Source organism: Protopterus annectens, chromosome 1.part0 (assembly GCF_019279795.1).
Source record: "Protopterus annectens isolate FY-2018-M chromosome 1.part0, PAN1.0, whole genome shotgun sequence".
NCBI classification, from domain to species: Eukaryota; Metazoa; Chordata; order Ceratodontiformes; family Protopteridae; genus Protopterus; species Protopterus annectens.
In genome coordinates, this window is record NC_056725.1 from 1,801,482,382 (window position 1) to 1,801,509,504 (window position 27,123).

Genomic DNA, 27,123 nt, shown 5'->3' on the forward strand with positions numbered 1-27,123 from the left:
TGATAAATACAGTTGTGCAAGTAAACCTGCCATAACAGTACATGCTTGAATGATCACTTCTCTAGTAGCCTTAGTTATAAGCGCTACATTCTGCCACTGACACGACAGCCAACCAGATTCCCAAAGCTTCGGAGCACCTTCCACATGCCCAAACCACGAGTTTGAGCTGAGTTGACTAAAAAGACAGGTTTGGGCACCAAGTCTTTCAGAGCTTTCATGACAACAAAAACAGGGAGTCTGAGCCCTGAAAGGACAATTCTAGGAGCAAAAAAATATATATATTCACACCCTGGCATAAACACACCAAAAAGTAAGGGGGGTGGAGGGAGGAACAGCTACTGCAGCAGTGATCATTCAAACATCTACTGTTAAGGTAAGTTAATGGACAACTGCAGTATGTTCATCATATTGATCACTGTTGCAATAGTAGCCTTAGCTATATGGGTAGATTATTCTAGCTTACTCTGACTGCCGCAGTGTTACGGCGGTAGTGTTACCACCTCATAGCAAGAGGTTCTCCCGTTCGATTCTCGGCTGGGCTTGGGAGTGCTTTCTGTATGGAGTCTGCGTGTCCTCCCCACGGTTGGGTAGCGTTCGAAAGACATGTGTCCGTAAATGGGCGTGCCTTCGTTGAAGGTTGGGCGTCGAGCTGGCACCTCAGCGTTGCGTAAAACTCTACTGCCAATCATTAGCGGACCGGAGTTCCGCTGTGGCGACCCCTTACCGGGAAAAGCCGAAAGAAAAACAACTCTAGCTTACTCTATTTGGGAGGCGGAAGGGAAAGGGCACAGGAGTCCCTGGAGAATGGTCCTAGCAAAACCTAAGCTAGACCTACAGAAGAAATCAAGCTTGTAATGCCTTGTAAACTTACATATAGAAGATTTAAGTTGCTGCTTCTAGAATACTTCTAGAATCCAGTCCTTTCCAAAAAGCCACATATGAAGCCAAGGGCCTAGCAGAGTGAACCTAGACACTGCCTGGAACAGTTTTGCTGTGCTGAGTATAACAAAAGATAACAGCCGGAGACAACCATATGGAAACAGTCTGCTTTGACACAGGTTCTTTCTTCTTACTTTCATAAGAAATGAATAATTGATCCAAACATCTGAAAGATTTAATTCTATCAAGACAGCACCAGAGGTATCTGTGGACATCTATGATATGGAGTATTGTTTCTCCTTCATTTTTAGGCTCAGGAAAGAAAATGGAGACACAGACAACTTAGCTTAAAGTAAACTCAGATACCACTTTAAGCATAAAAGAAGAATTAGTTCTCAAAGAAACCCTGTCTGTGGAAAATGAGAGAAGACTGAAATCATAACAGCAAGCAACTCAAACATTCTTCTAACAAGGGTCAGAGCAATCAGTAAAACAGTTTTCCATGTTAAGACCCTCAAATCAGCAAGCATTAGCTTCTTCAACACAAAATTAAGATCCCAAGGAGAGGCCACCAGTTTTCTTGGAGGCCTCCTATACAAAATCCCTTTCAAAATGATTTTGACATGAGAATACATTGAAAGAAGAGGATCCATGGGCATATATGCTGAAATGGCCAATAAATGAACATTGATGGAGGAGTGATAAAGGCCATAGCATAATAACTCTCACAAATATTGTAACAACTAGTCCTTAACAGGTGATGGTTAGCCTATTGGCACCAACTGGAAAACCTTTTATGTTTGGTAATATACAATTTATTTATTTTATTTATAGCACAACTAACTAACTACTGACTACTTGAAGTTGCACATGTACTGACCCTGGTTAATACATTAGTCTATTCTGAATGTTAAATTAATCCATAAACTCTCCACTTTGCAACTCCACTATGCAACTCTCTTAATCTGATTATAGGAAGTTTTTCCTTTTTCTCAGCAACATACTTACTCTTCGGTAATGATAAAATGTGCTGATTGACTTGTAACATTTTCTCTGTTCCTCAAGTTGAAACATTTTTGTAAGCACCATTACATACAACTCTGTTTTTATGTAAGCTTCCTTTAACTATGCTATACAATATTTCTGACTACTCTGTATAAACAGACGTGAATCTATATTTCATGTACTACTTATCCTGTTTTTCTATTATGTGGAGCTATTCTCCCCGGGCCTCTGCTGAAAATGGACTTTTTGTCCAGTCGGACTTTCCCATTAAACAAATGCAAAATAAAATAAAAATAAACAATTCTGTGAGAAAGCTTGTTGTAATTGCCCCGGCCATTTCCTAAAGAAGAGAGTGAGGACAGAACCACTGTTACCTTGGCCAGAAGGGAGTAACCACAATCATTTTGGGGGATTTATTCTGAATCTTTGGAAGTACCCTGGATATTAGTGGAAAGGGTTGAAAAGCATATAGAAAATTCTTGTTCAAGGCAAGGAAAAAGCACCTGTTTTACAGGCCTTCCAGCATGGAGTCCTAGAGCAGAATCTTGCCAGATGACTGTTCAGAGGGGAGGCAAATAGGTCTACTTGAGGAACTCCCCACAGATGGATTAAATCTTGCAAGATCCCTGATCTAGTTTTGATTTGTTATGGTCTGTCCTTGTCCTGCTCAGCTTGCCTGCCACACAGTTTCTCTGACAGAATTTAGGATGCCTGTTGAGTGAGTGAGCTGTGAAGCTATAGCCACAATCTAACATGGCAAGTCTGCAAAAGGGATATGACTTGGTTCCCCCTTGCTTGTTGACTATGGTATTGTTTATAACAACTTAAAGAGGTCTTGGGGGGGGGGGGCAAAGATGATTCAAACTTTTGTTTTACTGCTACTTTAAGTGATTTCTGCATTTTACACTGTTTATTGCACTTTAAGTTACTAATTGTTGCAAATTGTTTCTGTAGGCTACACACTAAAGTGCGCTAGCCGATTTACAGCATTTACTGTCTGTTTTTTTTCTTGTCTCTGTAAAAAAACAAACAAAAAAAAACCAAAATAAAAATCTCTTGTTTTCCCGCCTTACTGAACTAGAGTAGTCCAGTTTCAGAGTTGCTGATCCCTGGGCTTGTTTTTAGTTCCTGTTACTGATCCATTGCCTTATTAGGAAGGAGGGAAGTTTCTTTGCTTACCAGTGGGAGTGGGAAGCACTGAGCAGCCTTTTTGTCCGATTTGGTGAAGTTTCAGCCAGAAACTAGTAGTCCATTGGTCGTTTTGGGCCAATTCCTAGCTCCTTTCAGCCCCTGCTATAAAACACGCTAAACGTGCGTTTTCCAGCTTGTACCAACTCAGCACAGATCCTCGTGGTGGCCTGCAGAGTGATCCAAGCAGCAGAGAGCTAAAAGAGTGACTTTCTACCAGATATAAGTATTTTTTGTGGCTTTCCCACTGTTATTAAGCTAGCGACTGCATTTCGCCTGTTTTACTGCTACTTTAAGTGATTTCTGCATTTTACACTGTTTAATGCACTTTAAGTTACTAATTGTTGCAAATTGTTTCTGTAGGCTACACACTAAAGTGCGCTAGCCGATTTACAGCATTTATAGCATTTACTGTCTGTTTTTTTTCCTTGTCTCTGTAAAAAAATAAAAAATCTCTTGTTTTCCCGCCTTACTGAACTAGAGTAGTCCAGTTTCAGAGTTGCTGATCCCTGGGCTTTGTTTTTAGTTCCTGTTACTGATCCATTGCCTTATTAGGAAGGAGGGAAGTTTCTTTGCTTACCAGTGGGAGTGGGAAGCACTGAGCGGCCTTTTTGTCCGATTTGGTGAAGTTTCAGCCAGAAACTAGTAGTCCATTGGTCGTTTTGGGCCAATTCCTAGCTCCCTTCAGCCCCCTGCTATAAAACACGCTAAACGCGCGTTAGCGCGGAGTTGCCACTGTTGCACACAAGAGCAGCGGCGGTTAAACTATTCGGGCCATCTAAATTCCACTCTTCAAATTTTCCCTTAGAACTACCTTCCTCGAGCTGTACTGCTGATCTAACCAGCATATCCTATAACTGAAAAGTTCATCTCTACTTGATTCCCAAGTAGACTATTCTCTATCTGTAAAGCCTAGCACTTACTCCTACAGTACTTGCACCTTGATAAAGCACTCTTATTATAGATAGTACCCCACCAGCCTAAAACCCACTTCCCCGGAGTCCTTTGAAAGTCTCTTTATCTACTACTTCTAGTATGTCGAGGGATCAGTTGCTAGTGTCCTCTCCAGCTCAACTGGTGAACCTGGGAATATTGAGGCAATGTTACAATTGCCTCATGTACACAGACAATCCTCTCCTTCTCCCACAAAACACAAATACATGCGAGAGATGCAACTATACGGCCAAACTGGAGGCTGAGCTCTCTCAACATAGGACTGTCAAGACCAGACAGGAGGAGAAGGTAACCACACACAATACATACCCAGTCACACATGGTACCATCACAACTTCAAATCATACACATACTCACACAAAGACATACTCGGAAGCTCTGATCAAAAATTTACCAAAACAGCAGAGGCCACCAAAGCAGACACCCAAACAACTACCACCTCACGACCCAACACATGCAACACATAGACCACACAGTCAGAGTGTCAAACAGTCACAGCCCTTAAGGCCAAACAAAATGCCAGACACACTTGTCATTGGTGATTCCATAGTCAGACACACTGACGTCCCGCTCACCAGACTGAATAAGGAGAAGGTCACAGTAAGCTGCCTGTCGGGCGCTAGAATCCGCCACATAACGCAAGCACTCAGGTCTCTCAACAGCAGGTACAAGTACGACTCAGTCATTGTCCACGCTGGTGTCAACGACCTGAGACGTACCTCCTTGGACTACATGAAAAGGGACATCGAGGAGCTCTCTGATTATGTAGCCCAGGCAGGTATGACCCTGACCTTGAGCAGTATCCTACCTTCACCTAGAATGATGCCACAATACAGTGATAAGATGATCAGCTTTAATAATTGGCTTAAATTCTGGTGTCATTCAAAGGGGATCCAATGTCTGTCTGCCTGGGATGACATGCTGGACAAGCCACGCTGCTTCGCAAGGGACGGCTTGCACTTGTCACCCCTGGGCTTCCGGATATTGGCAAAGGCTCTTGCCACCCCCATAGTGCCTTTTTTAGGCAAGGCACAAATTCTAAACCTACCACCCTAGAACACCAAAAAGGAAAAAAACTAAGGGTAATGCTGCTCAATGCCAGAAGTCTCAATCTCAAGATGCACGCACTCGAGGCCCTTCTCAATATGGAGAACATCGATGTCTGTGCTGTGACAGAAACCTGGTTCAAGGCTCCTGACAGCACCCCAGCACTAACAGGTTTCACCTCATATCATGCGTTCCGGCCCCAAAATCCGGACACCACCAAGAAAGGAGGGGGGGGTGTCCATATTCATAAAGGACACCCACACCTCAAGGTTGGTGGCAACGCATGATGCATCGGAGACCATCCAGGTGCAATTAACCATAGGCAAGACTGCTCTGCAATTTGTAGCATGTTACAGGCCACCCTCTCAAACTCAGGAACCTCACATGGCCTTCCTGAAAACATTGGAGGGGATAAATGTATCTCCAAACACCATCATACTAGGTGACTTCAACTACCCCAATATAGACTAGGAACACTACTCAAGCCCGAACACTCTAACCCAAAGATTCCTGGAGTTCATAAACTCAAATGCCATGGAACAACTAGTCACCATCCCCACAACAGGAGAAAACATACTTGATCTCATCATCACGAACATGGGATCAAAATGTTCAACACCGGAAGTATACCCCTCACTGGTAAGATCAGATCATAAACTAATCTCGCTGGAGGTCCTCATCCCGCCCCCACCTGAAACAAAAAAGACCACAGTGAAAAACTTCTCAAAAGCCGATTTCACACTTCTAAAAACTAGTGTGGTCTCCTTTAAGGCCCCTGAGCCAGTGGTAAACATTACTCAAACCGCTGAATCACTTACAAATGCCTTCTACCAGCACCTACAGGACTGCATGGATCAGGCAATCCCAAACAAAACTAAGACTCTCTGTACCAAAGGCAAGCGTCCAGTCTGGTGGACCCCAGCCATAAACAAGCTCTACAACAAAAGGAGGAAGCTACTACAAGATAGAGCAAAATCCTTGAAAGGTAAGACACCTTTGATCATTATAAGTAAAAAACTAAGAGCTCTCATAAAATCATCCAAGGCAAAATTTTGAGAGAAAAATCGCCAAGGACTCTAAAGACAATCATAAGGCCTTCTTTAGCTATGTTAGAAACCTTGGAGGAAACTCCCAGATATGCTCAGAATTAGTTCAAAATGATGTGAAAATTACTGAACCTACACACATTGCCAACATACTGGCTGACAGGTTCAGTGCAAACTTCTTCGCCCCTGCCCCCGAAAAGCAGACATATCTATTCCAGAGGATTGTAGCCCCCAAACATCTCCAACGCCCAGGTGAGAACTGCCCTCACTAAGGCAAAGAACACAGCATCCATGGGACCGGATGGTGTCCCCGGCTGTGTGCTTCACGAACTCAACGAGGAATTAAACCCACAGTTAGGACAGCTGTTTAATCTTAGCCTCACCTCAGGATACGTACCCAAGGAGTGGCGCACGGCGACTGTGGTCCCACTTCATAAGGGCGGTGCCTCCACAGACCCTGGAAATTACCGCCCCATTAGCTTGACAAGCCTTATCTGCAAAGCCATGGAGAGGATCATAATGGAACTCATAAATAAAGACATAGGGAACTTGCAGACTTTGGATCCAACCCAGTTTGGCTTTGTCAAAGGCAGATCCTACCTCTTAAACTTGGTTAACTTTTTCGAGACAGTCACCAAGGCCATTGATGAGGGAAGGCAGTCCATACAGCCTACCTTGACCTGGCAAAGGCCTTGACACAATACCCCACTCGGGTATCATCGAAAAACTCATCAGCTTGAATGTAAACCCATACATCACAAGATGGGTTGCAAACTGGCTAAGTGACAGAACCCACAGGGTCAGAGTTGCTGGAGCCATGTCAGACTCAAAGCCTGTCACAAGTGGTGTCCCACAGGGCTCAGTCCTGGGTCCACTCTTGTTTGGCATCTACTTTTCTGAAGTACAAGCAAACACAGGAGGGTTATGGCTGACAAAGTTTGCAGATGACTGCAAACTGGGCACCATAGTCGAAAACACATCTGACACAGATATCCTCCAGAAGGGGCCTCACAGAAACGAATAACTGGTGCCAGAGCCATGGCCTGAAGTTAAACGCCAAAAAATGCATAGTCATACCCTTCGGGAAAAACAAGGTTACCCCTAGCTACCATATAGGTGGCAATCCACTGAGCACAGAAAAAGTCATCAGGGATCTGGGGACCCAGGTTGACAGTAGCCTTTCGTTTGACACTCATGTTGCTGAAGTAGTTAGGAAAACCTTCTACATCGCCCACCTGATCATGAAGGGATTCACATCTAGATCAAGGGAGGTCATCGTCCCCCTGTACTCATCACTCATTAGACCTACGATTGAGTACAATGGCCCGTTCGGAATGTATCTGACCAGACACCTGCTGCAGCTTGAAAGGCCACAAAAGTTCCTCACCAAAAGGATAAAGGGTCTCAAATATATGTCTTATGCTGCCCGACTGAAAGAACTCCAGCTCTATTCAGTCTCATACCGCTTGCTCAGAGGTGACCTGTGCCTGACATATAAGGCCATGTCAAACCCAGATTTGATGAATATGCTTCACCTCAAAAAATCTAGATCCCTCAGAACCACAAGGGTGGGAGACTTAAACCTTGACACGGTTATAAATAGAACATGCTGGAGGGACAGATTCATCACCCAGAGACTCCCTATGCTGTGGAACAAAATCCCGGTACATGTGAGGCAGAGCACCTCGCTGGCCTTGTTCAAGAGGAATCTTGACCAATGGATGGGAGATCGCAGATATACCCCAGGGATTACTTCAGTGTCACTGCTTGACAGAGGCACAGCAAAATGATAGGCATAGTTTTTATTCAAACTAAAGGGGTGGAGAAAGCCACATAACTATGGGCTAGGCTTATAAATGCCCTTGGGCAGATAGCCTAGTATGAACCTATGAACTTCAATGCCTTGATCAGGGCAAGCATCTCTTATCTTTATGTGCTTGCATCTGTCCTTGGTGTCCCACACACCTTGCACTTTTATCCTTCCTGAAACAGCTCCCAAGCAAAGTCCAAGGCATCTGTGATGACTGACGCTTTTGGGCAAGGAGGGAGAAAGGGTGACCTGGGCTTAGAAAAATTTGCTGTCTCAAAGTGATTTCTTACCTGACAACCTGCAGCACGGGGATTTGAACAGACAACTGATGTTGGTCTTGGAACCAGACAGACTTCAGATACAACTGTAACTTCCTCAAGTGAAGTCTTACCAGGGGTATCATGAGATAGGGTTGCCACCTTTTGTTGTGTCTAAAACCAGACAGACCACACCCATAGCACCTCCCACAAGTACACCCATTCTCCACCTAATTCTCACCCATTCTGAGATGTCATTGTTGCATCACATGAGGGGAACACCCTCTTTTTCCAATCATGATGCCTTTTTTTCTACAGATTTACTATGCTTTGTGTGTGTGTGGGGGGGGGGAACATAGTTAAAACCGCCGATTTAACATCAATCTGGTAAATCCCACTCAGTATAACTGTGAAGCAGTCATTTTTCAACCGCAGCCATCACTGAACCCAGGACATCAACTATCAAAATTCTGTATGTGTTATCTCATAAAAAATAAGATAAAATAAGACTGAGCCATAATGATTTCGATACCTGTTACACACCAATTAACAGTTGCTAGCCAGCCACAGAAAAGTAATCTCCTACAAAGCCATTCACCACCTATCCATATATAATTGCCTACCACAACTTCAAAAACGTAGCTTACATTACTGTGCCCCACAGCTAGTTTGGATGATGGGTTAGTTAAAATCAGAGGGGAATAGTTTAGTTGGTATTGTGGCATGGACTAGAGTGAAGTAAACATTCTCTCATAGCCGGCCTTAGGCATAGGCCAACTAGGCGGCTGCCAGGGGCGCTTTTCCACTATTTATTTGGTGTAGTTAGACCAGGATGGGGGCACTGGGTGGTGTGGTGGGGGGCACCGTGTAGACCTTTTGCCTAGGGCACCAGTTGACCTAAGGCCGCTCCTGCATTCTCTAAGACCGATAAGAATAGTAACAGATCAAAGGTTTGCGGGGTCTTCCAATATTTCTTGTTTCTCAATCACAATCTTCCTTAATTTTCTAATTTAGTATGCATCAAGTAGTCAATTTTTCAGAAGGGCACAAGGTATGCGAGCTGCAAATGTGGTATTTCTAAGCCTATTCAGTATTATGGGATACAAGTTGGCTAGTGTCTTAGGAAATATACATTTAGTTACATGCGGGTGATGGGAATGGGGCAGGAAGAAAGCAGAGAGGGCCACTCACAAAGAGCTGCATGAAACATTCTGCCCACCCAAATGAAGAACACCTTATGTTTTCCATAAGCAGCCATTAGAGACATTTACACAAAGAGCTAATTAAAGCATGTTAGACTTTGTTTTAAGAAGTGAAGCTTTGTTTCCATGTACAGCTATTTGGAAATAGTATCCTAAACAAAGTGAACTTTAACCTGAATCATAAGGAGATGTTCTGGGCTAGCTTACGCTTGGAAGGATCGCAGTGGAAGAAGGCTGCCCTCCCTCATATTAACTAAGGCAGGCTCAGTGGCTCATGCTTAGTAAAACTCTACAGAAAGTCAGCATGGTGAGGGACAGTCTGTATAGTGGAGGGATCCGGCTATTGGTCTTAGGTGGGCAAAAGTTGGGTAGTCAGGACTACACTTTAATTTTCAGGCAGAAAAGTATCTGTTGTTATAACTTACTCTAACAATACTTTCTGCAAGTTCTTTGTAGGGGAGAGTGGGTTAAGGTTATCCCAAGCATGCATTCCTTGAAATGCATGATAGAAACTCTAGGATCCCATCACTGAAGAAAGGCAGACTACAAAAAAAAAAAAAAAAAAAAGCGGAGGACTTACTATCATAACAATTACTTTTCAAAAGAGTAAGGGGGTAGGCTTGGAAAAAAAGTGTGTGTAACACAATAGAAACCATAAGAGAGAGTAACAATGAAAAACAGAAAAAAAATCTTTTCACAGAACAATTTACTGTTAAATGAGTGATCACAAATTTGATAGTACTGAACAGAATTTTTTTTGTTAATGGGGCTAATGCTTTTGCCAAGTAATTAGCATTTATTAGCAAACAAAAGTGATAAGACATTAATGAACAAGTTAAATATAGAACTTTCAACATTGCTTTAAATTTAACTAATTCTGTATTTGAGAAAGTATGTGTAGAAGATATTCCAGAAAAAAATATTAATTAGTAAACCCAAAGAGTGAACAGGAAAGTAACACAAATTAATTAGACATGATCTAAAATACATGAAAGCAGACAAAAAGGCTTAATGTTTATGAAATGAGTTTATCATGGGAAACAATAACTTATGTAGCACTACAAATACATCACAGTTGAGAATTAACTTAGCATACCAGCACACTCACTTAGAACTATTAAAATATTTTTTTTGCAAAATAAGGTCATCATAGCATTGCTGTATGAGTTTTTTGAAAGTTGATCTCTCAAAAATAGTCTATTTCTTAGGAATACCAAAGATGTACAATAATTCTGCTGACCACCCGCCCCTGACCAAAACTGTCTCTTCAAATGGGTCAAACAGAATTCCTGGGCCTTTACCTGGATGATGTATTCCCAAAAATGACTGAAAAGATGAACACATTCCAGGGAGATAGTTCACTTTTTTTTTTTTTTGGATTTTGTAAGAGAAATAAAACAGGATTCTAATTATTTTTTTTCCAAAATAGAGGCTCAGTCTTTGTATATGTGTATTCCAGAGGGCAAAAGACTAACTAAGGAAACAGTTATGTTTTAACACAAAATTCAATAATGAAAAGGTTGAGATGTGTACATCAACAAAAATAGTATTAAGTAACTTTTGTTTTGTTTTTTTTTTTTTTTTAACAATTAATGAAGTCTTGTATTGTCAGATTTCAGGTGTCTCTACGGGTACCAACATGGTATGCAAACCTTATTAAAGAACAACGGGAAAGCATATTTGTTTTCAACAGTAAATGTATAAGGTATGCAATTTTATTTAAGCATTTACTGATGACATTTATAATTTTGAAAGTGTAACAGAATGGATTTGAAGAATTGATGTATTTGAATGCTATGATATTTTTAGGTTTACTTTCACATGGTCAAAAAGCATTCCTTTTTTTAGCTACTACTTACACACACGCACATATATATGAGCTGACTAGACAATCTCGAAATACTGAAATGTCGAATTTCAGTATTTCGAGACTGAATAGTCAAAAGTGCAGTTACGAGAAACTGCACTATCTCGAATGCATAAATGTCAAATCCACTGTTGTGATGTCGCGTTCGTGACGTGCGGTTTGTGGATTTAGCTGGGGATTCAGGTAAGTGGTGTTTACGTAAGGGTATTGGGTAGGGATTTTAGTGTGTGTGTGTGTGTGTGTGTGTGTGTGTGCATTTAGTGCAACCTCGGAGTTAGTATATATAAGTAGGGTGGTGTAGGGCGCAGCCCACCACATGGTGGGTGCATAGGTAGGGTAGGTGTGTTTGCATGTGTGTTTTGTTTGTTGTAGTGTAATTAGGTAGGTGTATGTGTGTGTGTGTTTGTTAGTGTGGTGGTGTGTGTGTGGTCACGATTTTGGTTTTCACGGTTGTGGGTTTTCGGGTATGTGGAATTTCGACTATACAGTCTCAAAATACTGAAATTCGATATTTCAGTATTTTGACATTGTCTAGTGAATGTGTGTGTCTCTGTGTGTGTGTGTGTGTGTGTGTGTGTGTGTGTGTGTGTGTGTGTAAAACCTCAGTTTGGTAATATTTACTTGTACAACTCTAGTATATATCCAATGTATGTAAACCAATGTTATTAGAAGAAAGACAATAACTTCAGAGATAAAGATTTTGCCTTTGAAAATGAAATAAATGAGTTAATGTAGCTATTTATCAGTGGTTACAGTAAACCTTGTACAGAAGACAACAATCAAAGATGTGAAATTGAAGAGATATAATGAATACCAACCAACTACAAGAATCTTTAGAAACTATGCATTACACCTAATATGTAATCTTTGATAAACAGTGGTAGCAATGCAGATACACAGGTCTGAATGCACTTTAAGATGCAAGGCTAAATGATCCATTAATAATACTTATTGTAAGTTAGCATCACTTCTGGACCAACTACGCTCTCCATTTTGAAACCACTTTGTACTCATCATAGTCTTGGCAAAGGACACTACTGCTTAGACTTTTTGTAAGCCAGGGCTAGAATTTAAGTGCTCCGACAACATAATTATGTTCTTACAAAAAGTCTAAGCAGCAGTGTCCTTTGCCAAGACTATGATGAGTACAAAGTGGTTTCAAAATGGAGTGTGTAATTGGTCCAGAAGTGATGCTAACTTACAGGCCAACACAGAAGGCCTCTGGCTAACGAAGTTCACAGATGACTGCAAACTAGGAGCCATAGCCAAGTCCCCAAATGATGTGGACATCCTACAGAAGGGCCTCGCTGAGACAGATGCTTGGTGTCAGAGCCATGGCCTTAAACTCAGTGTCAAAAAGTGTAGCATCATCCCCTTTGGTAAAAACTCTGTACCCATGAACTACTACATAGGCAGCAATCTACTTAACACCGAATGTGTGATAAGAGACCTTGGGCCCCAGGTGGACAGTAATCTCTCCTTTGATAGTCACATCACCACAGTAGTCAGGAAGGCCTTCTACGTGGCACACCTCATCATAAAAGGGTTCTCATCCAGAAAAAAAAAAAAAGGTAATTGTTCCCCTATACTTGACACTCATTAGACCCATTATAGAAGTACAATGCCCCTTTTGGAATGTACCTCACAAGACATCTGCAGCAGCTGGAAAGGCCACAGACGTACCTCACAAAAAGTATTACTGGCCTCAAACAAATGCCCTACACTGACCGTCTCAAAAAAACTCCAGCTTTACTCCATAGCATATTCCAAGGTGATCTCTGCCTAACATATAAAGCTATGTCATACCCAGAGCTGTTGGACATGTTACAACTAAAGAAATCCCAATCCCTCTGAGCTACACGCTCTAGGGACCTAAACCTTGTCACCAAAATAAACAGAACATGCTGGAGGGATTTGATTCCTGTCCCAAAGACTTCCCATACTCTGGAACAGGCTACCCATCTATGTCAAGCAAAGTTTTTCATTAGCACTCTGCAAGAAAAATCTTGATGAGTGGATGGGAAATAGGAAATACACCCCGGGTTCACTTTTGTGTCTCTGCTCGATAGTGGCACAAGAAAATAACTTTCTTGGGTGGTATAAGCTAGGGAATCTTGTTGGCTAGGCTTACGTAGGCCCTTGGGCCGATAGCCAAGTACCTACTTATGAACCTATGGAGTACCTTCACAAAATAAAATCTCCATAAGAAATAAACTGGTCAGTGTATTTATTGGTTCAAAACAAATTTGGGAAAACTAAGAAGGGATTTTCATAAGAGACATTGCACCTGCATGAAAAAGTAAAACATGCTCTTTAGACCACAGAACATTTAATTCATGCTACTTTTCGGGTTGATGTAGCATTCATTGAAATGTGTTCCAAGATAGCTGTTGAATTCCCATGAAACAAAAGGCATGACAAAGCTCAAAACACATAGTAAGGTAGGTGTTAGTGCACATGGATTTACATGGGGAAGAATCAACAAGACGTGGGGCACCGACATGCCAAATGAGAGGGCCACTACAAACAGAAATTTCTTCTTACCATATTAACAAAAGGCAATCTAAGATTGGACCTTATGAATATAAAAAGGATCATGATCATTTTACTTTATGCAATTAAGGTAAATTGGGTATAGTTTGTACTTTTGCTGAAAAAGGAACATATAGTTGTGTGAGGCATTTACCATAACAGCAAGCCTTTGAAGGATTTTTGTGTGTGTGTAGCAGTTTGTGCCATCATCTGGTCAACTTTTGAAAAAGGTAAAAACCTCCTACTGTGAAACAGTATTAGCAGATTAGTGCACAAAACCCATACTTAAAACATGCTTTATCCATCTCTCTCATTTCTATGGAATTACTAAAATCAAAATCTAGGCAGAATTTGAAAACTTGTCCATACCTGTACTATGAATCTCTCATCAAATATATATTTTTATGGCAAGTGTTTCACAAACGTATCTTCTTCGAGGGTGACTCCTGACCAGTTGTGCTGCCTACATATAGAACTAAAGATGTAGTACATGTGCTGATATTACTATTTTAGAAACTTTAATTAAACCAAGCACAATTGTACAAATTCTCAAGGTGCTATCAAACACCAAGAACACATCATCTATGGAGCCACATAACATGCCAGTCTGCCTACTGGTCAGCCTGAAACATGTCTTGTCTGATACCCTACAGAAACTAACATCAGCTTCGAAACACACTTCTTGCTGGATGAATGGAGGACAGCAACAGTTGTCTCCTTGTACAAAGTTCAAAGGACATGGGTAATTACAGACCTAGAAACCTGTCCAGTCTCACCTATAAAGCCATGGACAGGATCACTGTGGAACTCATAAATAAGGCTCTCTCTGTCCTACAGACTCCAGACCTAACCCAGTATGAATTAGTCAAGGACAAGTCCAGCCTACTTAATCTGGTGGACTTCTTAAAAAAAAAAGTTACTTAAGCAATGGACGAGGGCAAAATGGAGCACAGTGCATACCTCGCACAGGCATTTACCATTATCTCATATTTTGGTAATATTGATAAAACTCTCCCAGCTAAATGTCAATCCATATATAACTCTCTGGATGGCAAAAAGAACCCAAGAAGCTAGAGTGGATGGTTTTACCTCCTTCAAAAGACCATGTACTGGTGGTATACCCCAGGGTTCAGTCCTTGGGCCAATCCTCTTTGGCATTTACTTCTTGGCGGTCAAAGCTAATGTTAAGGGTCTGTGGCTGAGCAAGTTTGCAAATGACTGACTCACTAAAGTCTGCTATCCATCTCTTCAAAGTATTTGGTTTAATACTATAGTTGTTCTGTTTTTAAGCTGATCAGGATACACAACTCAAAAATGACACTAATCTCTTCAACTTTTCAGTAGTAGTATATCTGTTTTTTCCTCTTTTAGAAGTTATGGTCAACTAAAATGCTTACCCCAGTCTTCGGGAAAACTAGGTCTGATTTCACAGTGTGAGATAGCCAAAAATTTGTATCTCCCACTAAGCCATTCTGGCTAAACTTTACAACTTTCTTTTAAAGGTTACTCACTCAGCCAACCCTACTGCTGTGGCTGTACTAGGGTGTCCACATATGCTGCCAGCAAACATGTTAGGAATAAAGGCTAGCCACGCAAGGATCCATGGGTAAGAAAGTGACTCAACAAGCATGTTTTCCTGTGAACACTAGTGCACTGTAAACAATTAACCATCTGCTGAAAGATATTTGTTTCTGCAAGCTACTGATCACGAGAGATGGATGTAGCACAGCAGGAACAGTTGGAGTATATGCAGATGTGCACCTACATAACATCAGGGCTACTGCACCTCACAAGAAAAATGTCCATGCTCTCTAGACTATTGCCACCCCACCAAGATCACCAAATCAAAACTTAGAATCACCCTATCTCCTACTGTGAGGCGTGTGCCATACGACAGAAAGTGAATCAAAGGCAAAAAGTCAGGAACAAAATAGCAGCTGAACTACTACATTCATTACACAGCATCAAAGACTGGAATTGGGTGGGTGAGGGTAGTAAGCCCACCCTGGTCATCCCCATCGAGTAGCATCTATCCTGACCAATGTGTTGTGTTGTCTCAGAATCTGTGGCACTGGCAGCTACTTTTCCATACAGTGTTTTACTTACCATGCAGCCATCCAGGTGTGTTTGTATCACTTCTGGCTCAGTCCCCCTCATGTCTAGCACATGCAGTTCAGCTTTCACACTGTCTAGTACCCGCTTACACTCCAACATGCGCTGCTCAAAATTAGCAGGCTTCTGAAACAGCTGGTATTTGGTCGATACTTCACGGAGTTTTCTCTGTGCAAAACAAAACGTGCAATAATACAATATTACTTTTTCAAAATATGGTAAATCAGTACCTTTTGTTACCATACTAACACTGCCCTTCGCTTTCAAATTCACCTTTCTGCTAATGCTACACAAGAACACAACATCGACTTAACATTTAGTATTATTCTCAGATGCCCAGCACAACAATGTTGTCTCATTATCCCACCTAACAAAAATATAAATCATTGCTTTGGACAGCAGAGCATACTACTCAGGGGAAAATCAACAAGAGCTAGGCAGAATAACTTCACAGATAGTCAACAAGGGGTACGGGAAGTTTTGACCCCTGCATTAACACATTCCACATCTAGATCTGTAACACTTTGAATACAGTGTGATACTACTGTTACACACTAGTTAACAAAGCTTTATAATAGTTAATAACACTCGTCAAGAATACCAAAAACATACGACAATCATACACAAAAGCACAGAAAATAAGTCATTAAGCAGAACAAATTATTATTCGCATTACTGGTCTGTAACCTGGTACAATCATAGAGAACCGACATTAGCAAAGTAAAAAAAAAAAAACAGAACACTGTCTGAAGAATAAAACCAGCTTTTAAAACAATTAAATGCATAAAACTTCAGATACGTTGAGTAAATCTTCAAATACGCTAGTTAAATATGTTAACTGCCTATGTAAAATTCATGACTGATTTCATTGTTAACATGTTAAAAACTATTATATTTAGATATTGTGTTAAATAAATGAACATTTACTTATTAAAATGTTGAATAGTATAAATTTCTCTTTAAAATTTCTAATTAAAATGTTTTTATTACATTTAATTGTGGTCAAATAGTCCGGTGTTAAAACATCCAGTAACTGAAATTATTCCAGTATCACAAATACCTCTTCTTTGGAGTATTTTAGGAACAGCTAGAAAAAACATTACAAAAAAATGGAAAATGAAGACGACTGTCTCATTCAATAATGAATTTATCTATTTAGCAAAATCAGTATTTAATAATGAAACACTAAGAATGAGAACTAAAAATGTGACAAATTATTAGCTTGGGAAAAATTACAAAGGTTACTAGAAAAGTATTAATTATACTAGAAGTTTTTTGAATTTTATGGATTTTGTAAATAGTATGCACATAGTTTCATGAGATGGTTCATTGTGTAAATGATTATAGTTTTGTTTTAAAATCAAAGAGATTAAAAAAACATCCAGGGTCAAACTTTCCAATAAATATTCTCAAAGCCAATAAATGTGAATTTTAATAAGAAAGTATACCCAACTGCATTGAGGTCAAGCTGTCCTGCTTCCTAAACAAGGAATGCTTTCTACAAAATAATATCAGCTTTTAAGCTGTAAAATCTGCATGTGGCTTTACCTGTCCACTAAAGAATGAAAAAGTGATAGAAAGAGGTACAGAAAAAGATAATTTTAATGTCTAGAATAATCTCATCTGTGAAATCAGCACTGCCACAGAAAGAAGCATTAAAAATGCAGATCCCCTCAGGCATAGTAACAGCCTGTTTCAACTAAAGGAAAAGAAGCCCACTACCTTCCCCACGCAATCTAATCCCCACTTCTGTCACTACAAATTAGGCACTGTACTCCTCACTATGTTTCACACATTCTTAAAATAAAAATTATACCATTACACATTTTCAGCAACCTTTCTACCACGTCATTCCTCCAGTAAAGATGTCAGTGGTCATCAAAATGCTTTACTTTCACAATTTATAATAAAGCCTGTAAGTATCCCACAGTCACTGACTGCTAAGGTCTACCCACCCAAAGAAAGCATTAAAGTACATGTAAATATAGTTTAATCTATGACCCTCCCAACATGTCTTAACCTTCACAAAAACATGTTGAAAGAAGACTTGAAATAGTACATTGTCTTTAACAGAGCTCTGCAAATATATGTATGGAGTCATAATGAAGTAGTACTTCCCATTCAAAACTCATGGGTATTTATCGTGGTGGTGAACTAGTGCAGTGCTTAGTATTGCTGCCTCATGGGGCTTAGTCTCCCAGTTTGACTGTCAGATGAGGTACCTTCAGTCTGTAGTTTTCATGTTTGCTCTGTTAATTTTTTTCTTATGGCATGTTTCCTCCTACATCACAAATGTATGACAGCAGGGAAAACTGGCAATAAAAACGGTCTTAGATGTACCTTTGGGTCAGGCCAAAAACAGAGAGATGCCACACTTGGGTATCAATCCTACTTGCTGGGATATGGCATTCTGTCCCCCCCCCCCCAGCACCGACTTTGATAAAACTAGCACACAAAATGGTGCCTGGGGATAAATCTTTCTCGACATTCTGCTTAGGATTACTTGGTGTTTCAGCACTTGTGGATACTACAACTGATCAAAGCAGAATCACGTTCCTAATAACTACTGCATTTCCTGACACTGACATTTCATCAATAACGAGAACTGCTGGCAATTACGACAAACTTAAGCATACACAGAAAGCAAACTTACATAATCTTAAATGTAAAAATGTTAGCTAACACAAAAACAAACAGTTTACATAAGAACTGTTTGTTTCAACTAGAAGCAACACACAAGCATCATCAGCTGGCAGGTTACTCTTGGCGCTCAATTCTTTTGAAGGTCTTTCATCTGTGAACCCCCAACTCCATTCCACCAGAGAAGCATGAACAATAATGGTAAAGGAAATGTCTATAAAGAGATAGGCAATCCACAGATAGTACAGTTGTATAAAATCTTACCATAATGATAGATGTCGTCCTCTTCACTGTTGCAGTATTCTTAACATTAGGGATTCCCCACCTTGGGTGGCCCGACATCCAGCCACTATATATCAAAGCCTTTTACTACCCAAGGTATGCTGTACGTTGCACTATGCTCCCAACTTACATAGGGCATAAAAGCATCATCCAGATGTACCATCCTCAGAACTGCCTGCTCCAGTAGGAACACGAGTCTAAGGAAAATACATGAAAAAAAGTTAATAGTATATCCAGAAGAGAGAAAAGGTTCAGGGGTAGGAGAGAGGGATTGAATACTGCAACAATGAAGAGAAGGACATCTATCATTATGGAAAGATTTTACACAACTATACTATGGCCTTCTATTCTATAGTTACAGTATTCTTAATATAAGGGAGAGTGCCGAAGCTCAGGAAGAAAGCTGGGAGGAGGAAGGACCTGTAGAGGTCTCTAGAAAACAATGAAAAATGGCCATAGCAAAATCAGCTCTAGCTCTGGAAAATCTATCCAACTAGTTTTTGGTGAAATTATGCACTGACGTCCAGGTAGCTGCCTCAAGAATGGAGTTAGTGTCCAACCCTTTGAAAAAGGCACCAGAAGAAGCCATAGCCCTAAGTAGAATGAGCCTTAACATGAAAAACATAAAAATAAATAGCTTTAGAAATCCAAGAACAAACTGTCTGCTTGGAAAAAGTCATCCCCAAAGACCTGGGATGAAAAGTAAAAGCTGATCAGATTTCCTAATAGTCTTAGCCAAATAAAATATTAGCTGTTTATGCATATCCAAGGTGAGTAGTACCTTATCTCTAGGAGATTGTGGAGAAGGAAAAAAAAGTTGGTAATTGAACAGACTCTCACCACCTTGGCATGAAATAAGGATTAGTATGCAAGGACACCCTGTACCTATGAAAAACAAAACAAGAGGACAAGCCACAAGGGCTTGAAGCTCAGACACCCATCTGGGTGAAGTAACAGCTAACAAAACAGACTTCCAAGAGCAATGTCACAAGGAAGCTGAAGCAGCAGGCTCAAAAGGAGCCAGAGTCAATTTCTCCAAAATAAAATTAAGATCCCAGGGAGGATAAGCTGGCTTCCTGGTAGGTCTGATGTGAAGGACGCCTTTATGAAATTGTTTTGCCTCGAACATAGAAGCTAAAGAAGAACAAGCAGAAACAGCTGATAAGTGTGACTTGACAGAGGAATGAGTCAACCCAGCATTGAGCAATTCACACAAATAAGAAATAACCAGAGGAACAGCCACAAAGAGTGGATCTTGGTTATGTAAGAGACACCAGATAGAAAACCTCTTCCATTTGGATATGTAGGATTTCATAGTATTGCGTTTTCTGGCCTCCTACAGAACCTAAGCACGTCCTCAGAAAAAAGGTGTACATAAGGAATCAGAATCCTATCACCCACAGAGTCAGTTGAAGAGTGGACAGATGGGGATGGATCAAAGATCCCTTGTCTTGCATGAGAAGGTCCACCCTGTGAGGTAACTTGTGATGACTGCCCTTGGCTAAATACAGAAGAGCAGGAAACCAGTGTTGTCTTGGTCAAAAGGGAGTCACCAGCAACATTTTGGGTTTGTCCTGTTGAATACTGAACACAACTTTCGGAATGAGAGGAAAATGGGGGGATGCATATAGAAACATACCCTTCCAAGAATGTGAGAGGGCATCCACCTTCCAAAACAGAGGACTTGGGACTGGCACAAAACTGAGGAAGCTGTCTGTTCATAGGGGAGACAAAGATATTTTTGAGAAGTACCCCACTTGTGGAGAAGGTCCAAAAACACATCCCTGTGAAGCATCTATTTGTGGGATTGAGTCAAGGACCTGCTCAGAGGGTCTGCCACATAATTTTCATCTGAGGGAATATAAACTGCCCGAAGAGTTACGGGATACTGAACCACAAAAGCTCCCATACCTTGAGAGCAAGCCTGCAGAAAAGGTAGGATTTTTCCCCCCTCCCATAATTTGTTTACATACCACAGGACTGTGGTGTTGTCTTGTAAACACTTAGAGACGGCTTGGAGAGAAAACTGGATGAAAGGCTTGAAGGGCTAGTAGAGCCCTCTAATCTCTCTGATGCTGATGTGCTCCGTTTGCTGAAGAGGAGACCACACCCCCTGCACTCTCATTGTGCCAAAGGCTGCTCCCCAACCTACTCTGAGGTGTCTGTGAACAGTTCTTGAGATGGAAAAGGGGGATGAAACAGAAGGCCTTGGTTCAAAGACAACTGCTGAATCCACCACTGAAGCTCCCTCTTTAAAACAGGAAAGAAGAGGAACCGCAAACACTAGTGGATGCACATGTTGTTGCCAGACTGATTTCAGGAACCGCTGAAATGTCTCATGTGGAGCTTGGCTAAAGGTAACATAGGGATGGTGAATGCCATAAATCCCTGAAGTCTCAGAAACTCTCTTGCTGTGACAGAGGTTAGATGGATAACATTGTGAAAGAAGGCAATGAAAGTCAAGGCCTTTGGTGGAGGTAGGGATGCCAGCACAGGCACTGTCTGAATCCAGCATCCTAGGAAGACATGATCCTGAGAGGGAGTTACAGGTGACTTTTTAAAGTTTACTGCAAACCCCAGACTTTGCAGAAGAGCAATGGCAAAGTGAAGGTTTTGCAGTAAAATCTCGGGAGAGGATGCTTGAAGCAGGAGATTGTCCAGGTAAGGAAAAACTTGGATGCATTGAAGCCTGCAAAAAACAATCACAGGAGCTAGGCATTTGGTGAATACCCTTGGAGCAGTAAAAAGGCCAAAGGGGAAAGCAGAGAACTAAAAATGCCAAGAACCAACAGAGAAATGTAAATATTTCCTGTAAAGGGGATGAATAGGTATGTGAAGGTAGGCATCCTTTATATCCAGACAGGCCATGAAAGCCTGAGGAAGAAGTAAAGGAAACCAAGTCTGTAGAGACAGCATGTGAAAAGAAGGAATCTTCAGGAAAGTGCTTAGATGAGACAGATCCAAAACAAGTCCCCCAAAGACCCTCCTTTCTGGGAACCAAAAACATTCTTGAATAAAATTCCTTTACTCCTTTGATCCTGTGGAGCCTGTTGATTAGTTCCCTAATGTAACAATTCTTGAAGTACCTTTGGGAACAATCAAACTGTTCCTGAGGTGGTTGAGGGATGTTCCTGAAAGGAAAGGATTTCCAAACCATGAAATATCCTCTTTCAATTACTGAGAGAACCCATGAGAGATGAAGTGAGAGGGGAATGAGGCTGAGAAAAGAGTGATACTCGCACACTGCCTGGTTTGTCAGGAAAGGGCTGCTTCTGTGCAGAAGAAGCCCAAGTACTCTTAGGCGGAGGTGGCCTCTGTCCACTTTTCTTACTTTTACGATGACGACGGGATGGTTTCTGAACAAAAGCTGGCTTGGAAATGTAATTCCTTTGAAACCTAGTCACAGCAGACACCAAAAGATGTTTCAAGTCCTGTAACTTCTTGCCTTTCTTCTGCAAAGACTTGAACAAGCCAGCATTACTAAACAACCCATTGTTGTCTACAGGAGCATCCATCAATTTAGCTTTTATGTCATCTGGCAGTGGCTGAAGCCTTAGCCAGGAATACCTCAACACAGATCCTGAAGCAGCTGTCCTAGATGATGCTACTGCTGCATCACAGCTGGACTTAATGGAATGGCAAATCACCTGAGAAGAAGCCCCTAACAAAGACGAGGCAGAATTTTTCCCTTCATATTCTGATACATCAGAAATAGCTATAGAGGCCTGTGACAGGAGGGCCAAAACATATCTAGTCATACGAGTTTGGTAGTTTACAGCATGAAAGGCAAGAGTGGCAGAAGGACAGAACTTCAGTCTTTCCATCACTCTTCTTTCCTTATCAGAAGGAAGTAGTTGAGTGCTTGGCAGCAATTTAGAATGCTTATCTGAAGCCACAGAGACCACTGAAGGGTCAGCAGATGAACATCTGCAATCAGGCACTACAAAGGTCAGACTTCTTAGGAGTAGGGGGGCTAAGAATCAGCAGCCTGAGATGCTGAGAAAAGGCATCCAGTAAAGCAGGTACAACTGGAGGGTCAGCAGATGGCGAAGGATACTCCTTTTGCAGCTCATAATCTCTTTTGCACATCTGAAATTTGGGAGCAATCCCATTTGAAGTACTCCCTCATCTTAGCAATAGCATCCCCAAAGGTAATCTCCACAACAGGAGGAGATATTGAACTAGTAGATTCCTCCTCGGGAGAAGCATATTCTAAAGATGAAGGGATGTGGGTGAAATAGACCAAGGATTCCTCATCAAAGGAAACATCATCACAAGAGTCCTGATCCCTTGGCCTCTTGTGAGAGGAAGATGTCCTGGAACAGATACCCCTGAAGGAGGCTCAACAGCCATAATGGCATTAAATATGCCCTTTGTGAAATTCTGCCATGTACTTTGAGTGGCCCTGTGAGAAGAAATATGCTTTGTTTTTTGCTTTTTCTTTAACTGTATGTCAGCTTTATGAATAGTAAAAAGACCCGACATCAACCTACACTCTTACTGTCATCAGAATTTCCTCCCTCACCCGAATCTGAGGACCCCCCCCCCCCCCGGCCCTTCAGTTGTTATAAGTCTTGGCTCCCCCTGACCATCCAAAATGGATGCCTGCAATGCCCCTATGGACGTGCCTGTAATAGGATCTATGGTTGCCTCTGTAGAGGTCCCAGCCGAAGAATCCGACCCCACAATTGGGCGAACCTCTAGGTTTCATCAGCCTTGAGAGAGACATGTGATGTAGGAGGCATAGCGGAAGAGTCCGACCTTAGTTTTCTTGGCCTTTTTTCTTCAGTGAAGACTCAATGTCAGGCCTAGAAGTACCCTCCATAGCGTCTTTCACTAAAAGTTTGAGATGCTGACTTTCCAAACAAACAGCAAGAGAAGACAGATGACTAAGTAAAGTCTTAAGCAAAAAGGCCTGAGAAATACTGCAGGTTTTATGGTCGTGAGTAGGCCTTAAGCAAAACAGGCACTGCTCATGACTATCTGTGGAATTTGTCTCCCACACTGGTACTTGCCTCTTCCTGGATGACATAAAAAAACCCACAGCAGAAAGCAGCAGAAAGAAAAGAAAACTCCAATGAGACACTTATCTGAATGGCTTGATACACCAGCAAACAACTTGGGTGAGAAGTCAGATGTTCAAAAATGGTGTTCGGACTGGCGGCAGAGAAGTTCCGGATGGTTAGTCTGGATGTTGCTTTTATGCCCTACGTATGCGAGAAGCATACATGAGAGATACGGTGTACCTTAGTTAATAAAAAGCTTTGGTATACTGGCTGGACATCGGGCCGCCCAAAGTGGAGAATCCTGGGGAGCCCCCAACCACAGCAATTTATCTTAAATTGGTACTTTACATCACATCTGTGAAGCCAACAAAAGCTAGTACAGCAATCCAATATACTTACTAAACTACATGGGTAATAACTCTTATTTATATCGTCTTTAAAGTTCAAATTCAAAGATATTCTGGCTACAGTGAGTGTCTTATTAAGTAACAGACTTCACAATTCCGTTAAATATTTCAGTACTGACACTGTGCCCCTAGCTTAGTTAAATACTGCTGGTAGACACCATCTCCACTAAAACTAACAGCATACCCTGCTTTAGGTACTTGCAATACTCATGGCTGCTGGGACCCCCTTAATCATCCTTGACTGTGTAGTTGCCCCACAAAAGCTGCTGCTGGTTGTGGAAAAATGAGGAGAAAAAATATACTGATTTCCTGATCATGCACTTTTACCTCAACAGGGCTGTGATATGACCCTTTCAGGATAAAGCTGATAAACATGAGAAAAGTAAGTACTAGACAGATCAGCAAGCAGCGAAGAGTGACTGATCTCAGTGCACACCTTGTACTTTAAGAAGAGCTGAAGCTTCCAATCTTTAAGAATGGTTTTCTCTTTCAGGGAGTTTTATAAATACTGGCAGAACACCAGATGCTATAAAATTCAAGTTTGTTGCTGAACAATTCTGTGCAATGCCAAACATAATTGCAGAATAAAGGCTCAAAATCAGGAACATGTTTTAAGTATTATTCTAATTCACTTAAAAAGTTAATAGAATAACACCTTTTGCATCAACAAGCATTTTTGGGCAATAAGAAGTGTAAAACTCTGATGTCTGAATTTGCTGACAGTCTAAAATCCTGAATGATTTACCAGCAAATCAAACTTTTTATGAAGAGAGCAAATTTATAAGGCAAACTGAGAACAGGTCTCTGAAATAAGGCAAGGTTAGAGGTATACACGACTCCTCAATGTGGTAAATAAAAGTGACTTACCACTGCTGCTGTTTGACGACTGCTAAACAGCAGTCACTGATCTGGTGTGGCAGTACCAGTGTTACACAATGTATTGCTATTTGCTGAAACAAGTACAAAGCTACTACTGATGTGTGTGTGTGTGTGTGTGTGTGTGTGTGTGTGTGTGTGTGTGTGTGTGTGTGTGTGTGTGTGTGTGTGTGTGTGTGTGTGTGTCTATAAATAATATCACTGATTTTTGTGTGTACACACCCAGCAATGCCAGGACACACACATTATTCTTGTGTGTGTCAGTATAAAATGCAGCGAACAAGTAATTATATTTCAAAAGTAAGGCATAAAATATATCACAGAACATTCAAACAATTAACTCTTCTAGGAGTCTGGTGTCCCCACTCCCCAGTCTGTATAAATGGATACAGGAGGGCTTCCTTAATCATCCTTGACTTTGTGGGGGCCCCCACAAAACTTGTTGCTGGTTGGAGAAAAATAAGGAGAGAAAATGTACTAATTTTCTGATTACACCATTTAACCTGAACAAAGATGTGATAAGATCCTTTTGGGATAAAGTTGATAATGGCCTGTTCTCTTCCATTCTAAAACCAGCCCTGCTGACGTGTTAACAAAAAGTTGATGTAGGTTATGGAGGGGTGCTGGGGATTATCTAGTTATTACTACTTTATTTTTTATCACAGTTGAACCTTAGAGGTGTGCACAGGAGGTCATTATAAGTTGTGTTTGGGCTGGGCACAGTGTAGTCTTTTTTTTTTTTTTTTTTTTACTTTTCTCACAGACCTCAGAAGTGTGCAAAAAGGTTACTATATCTTGTGTAGGGGCAGTGTACTACCTAGGAGCAATACAGTGGAATACATTACTGTAATCATTATGTTTTTTCACCTTCCTCACACTCACACATCAGGTATGTACACAGGTGGCTGCCTTTGGGGGTAGGGGTGAGGAGGCATGCTATGTATGTCAGCAGACACCTGAAATACATGCCTGTGGCAATTTGAACCTCTGCTTCTATCCCAACCTAACACCAGAGGGATACATAGGCATTTACTGTCTTTCTGGGGGGTGGTGAGGGAGGCAGACTGTATTCCAAGATAGGACCTGTGTATCCTCACAGCAATTATCTTGCTAGTTTATGAGCTACTTTGTCATCCTTGAACATTAAGCCTTGGTCACAACTTGGGCCTTTTTGTCTTTTCTTACTCGTGATTTTTGTTTAGACCACTGTTGGATTAAAAGGTTAGGAAAATGCTCTAAAACACATCCTAGAGAATCTATAATCCCTATAGCTTCTGGAGGGCACCTACTTAATTGAGTTATTTCTTAAACTGTAATTACTCCTCTGTCTTGGATATAAAAGATGTGCTGAAAGCATCCAAGGAAAACTAAAGCTGAACCATACTGAATTTCTTTCCTTAATCATAATTTCTGTTCAAACCATCACTGAATTAAAAGGTTGTCTAAAAATTAAAACTTCAAAATGCACATTAGGGCACATAGAAACTCATGGCTTCTTGAAAAAACCTGAAGAGTAAGGCAAAAATGTGAGTAAAGGAAGAAAAACGGTAATGAGCATGCTATGGTGAGGCTAAGATGGGGGGATATAAATGGGAGCACTGCAGGATGTGTGTGTGGAGGGGTGCTGAAACAGACGGCAGTGTCTAGGATGCAATTTCACCCAAGTCCAGCCCTGTACACAGAGTTACTGCATCATCATTGCAGCTAAATGCCAGTAACTGTGAATGGCCCTTTGTGAGATAGGCCAACATTGTATGGTGCACAGGCCTGTTGTAATGTAAAAGCATTGAAGCTACATCTCATTCTGTGTACTACTGCTAAACGTTTGAAGCATGAACTAAAAGGTTGCTTAGGAGGGGTAGCAATGACCGCATAATACTTGGACTGAAAACACATAGGGGCCCCCAACTTGACACTTGGTGGAGGCCCCCAAAATGCTAACAGCGGCCCTACAAGGTGGCAGACTGTAAGAAGCATGAAGAACCATTAGAAACAACAAAAATTAAGACAAAG

At 41.2% G+C, this 27,123-nt stretch overlaps 1 protein-coding gene across 3 annotated transcripts in view; it reads right to left on the minus strand.

Moving 5' to 3' along the window:
- UTRN (utrophin) overlaps window positions 1-27,123 on the minus strand; it is a 4,744,936-nt gene that overhangs the window by 2,742,656 nt on the left and 1,975,157 nt on the right. For all 3 annotated transcript variants that reach the window (XM_044069601.1, XM_044069592.1, XM_044069610.1), the window contains one exon: window positions 15,894-16,067. In XM_044069601.1, coding sequence (XP_043925536.1) covers window positions 15,894-16,067 — 174 coding nt within the window. The remainder of the gene's footprint in view (window positions 1-15,893; window positions 16,068-27,123) is intronic.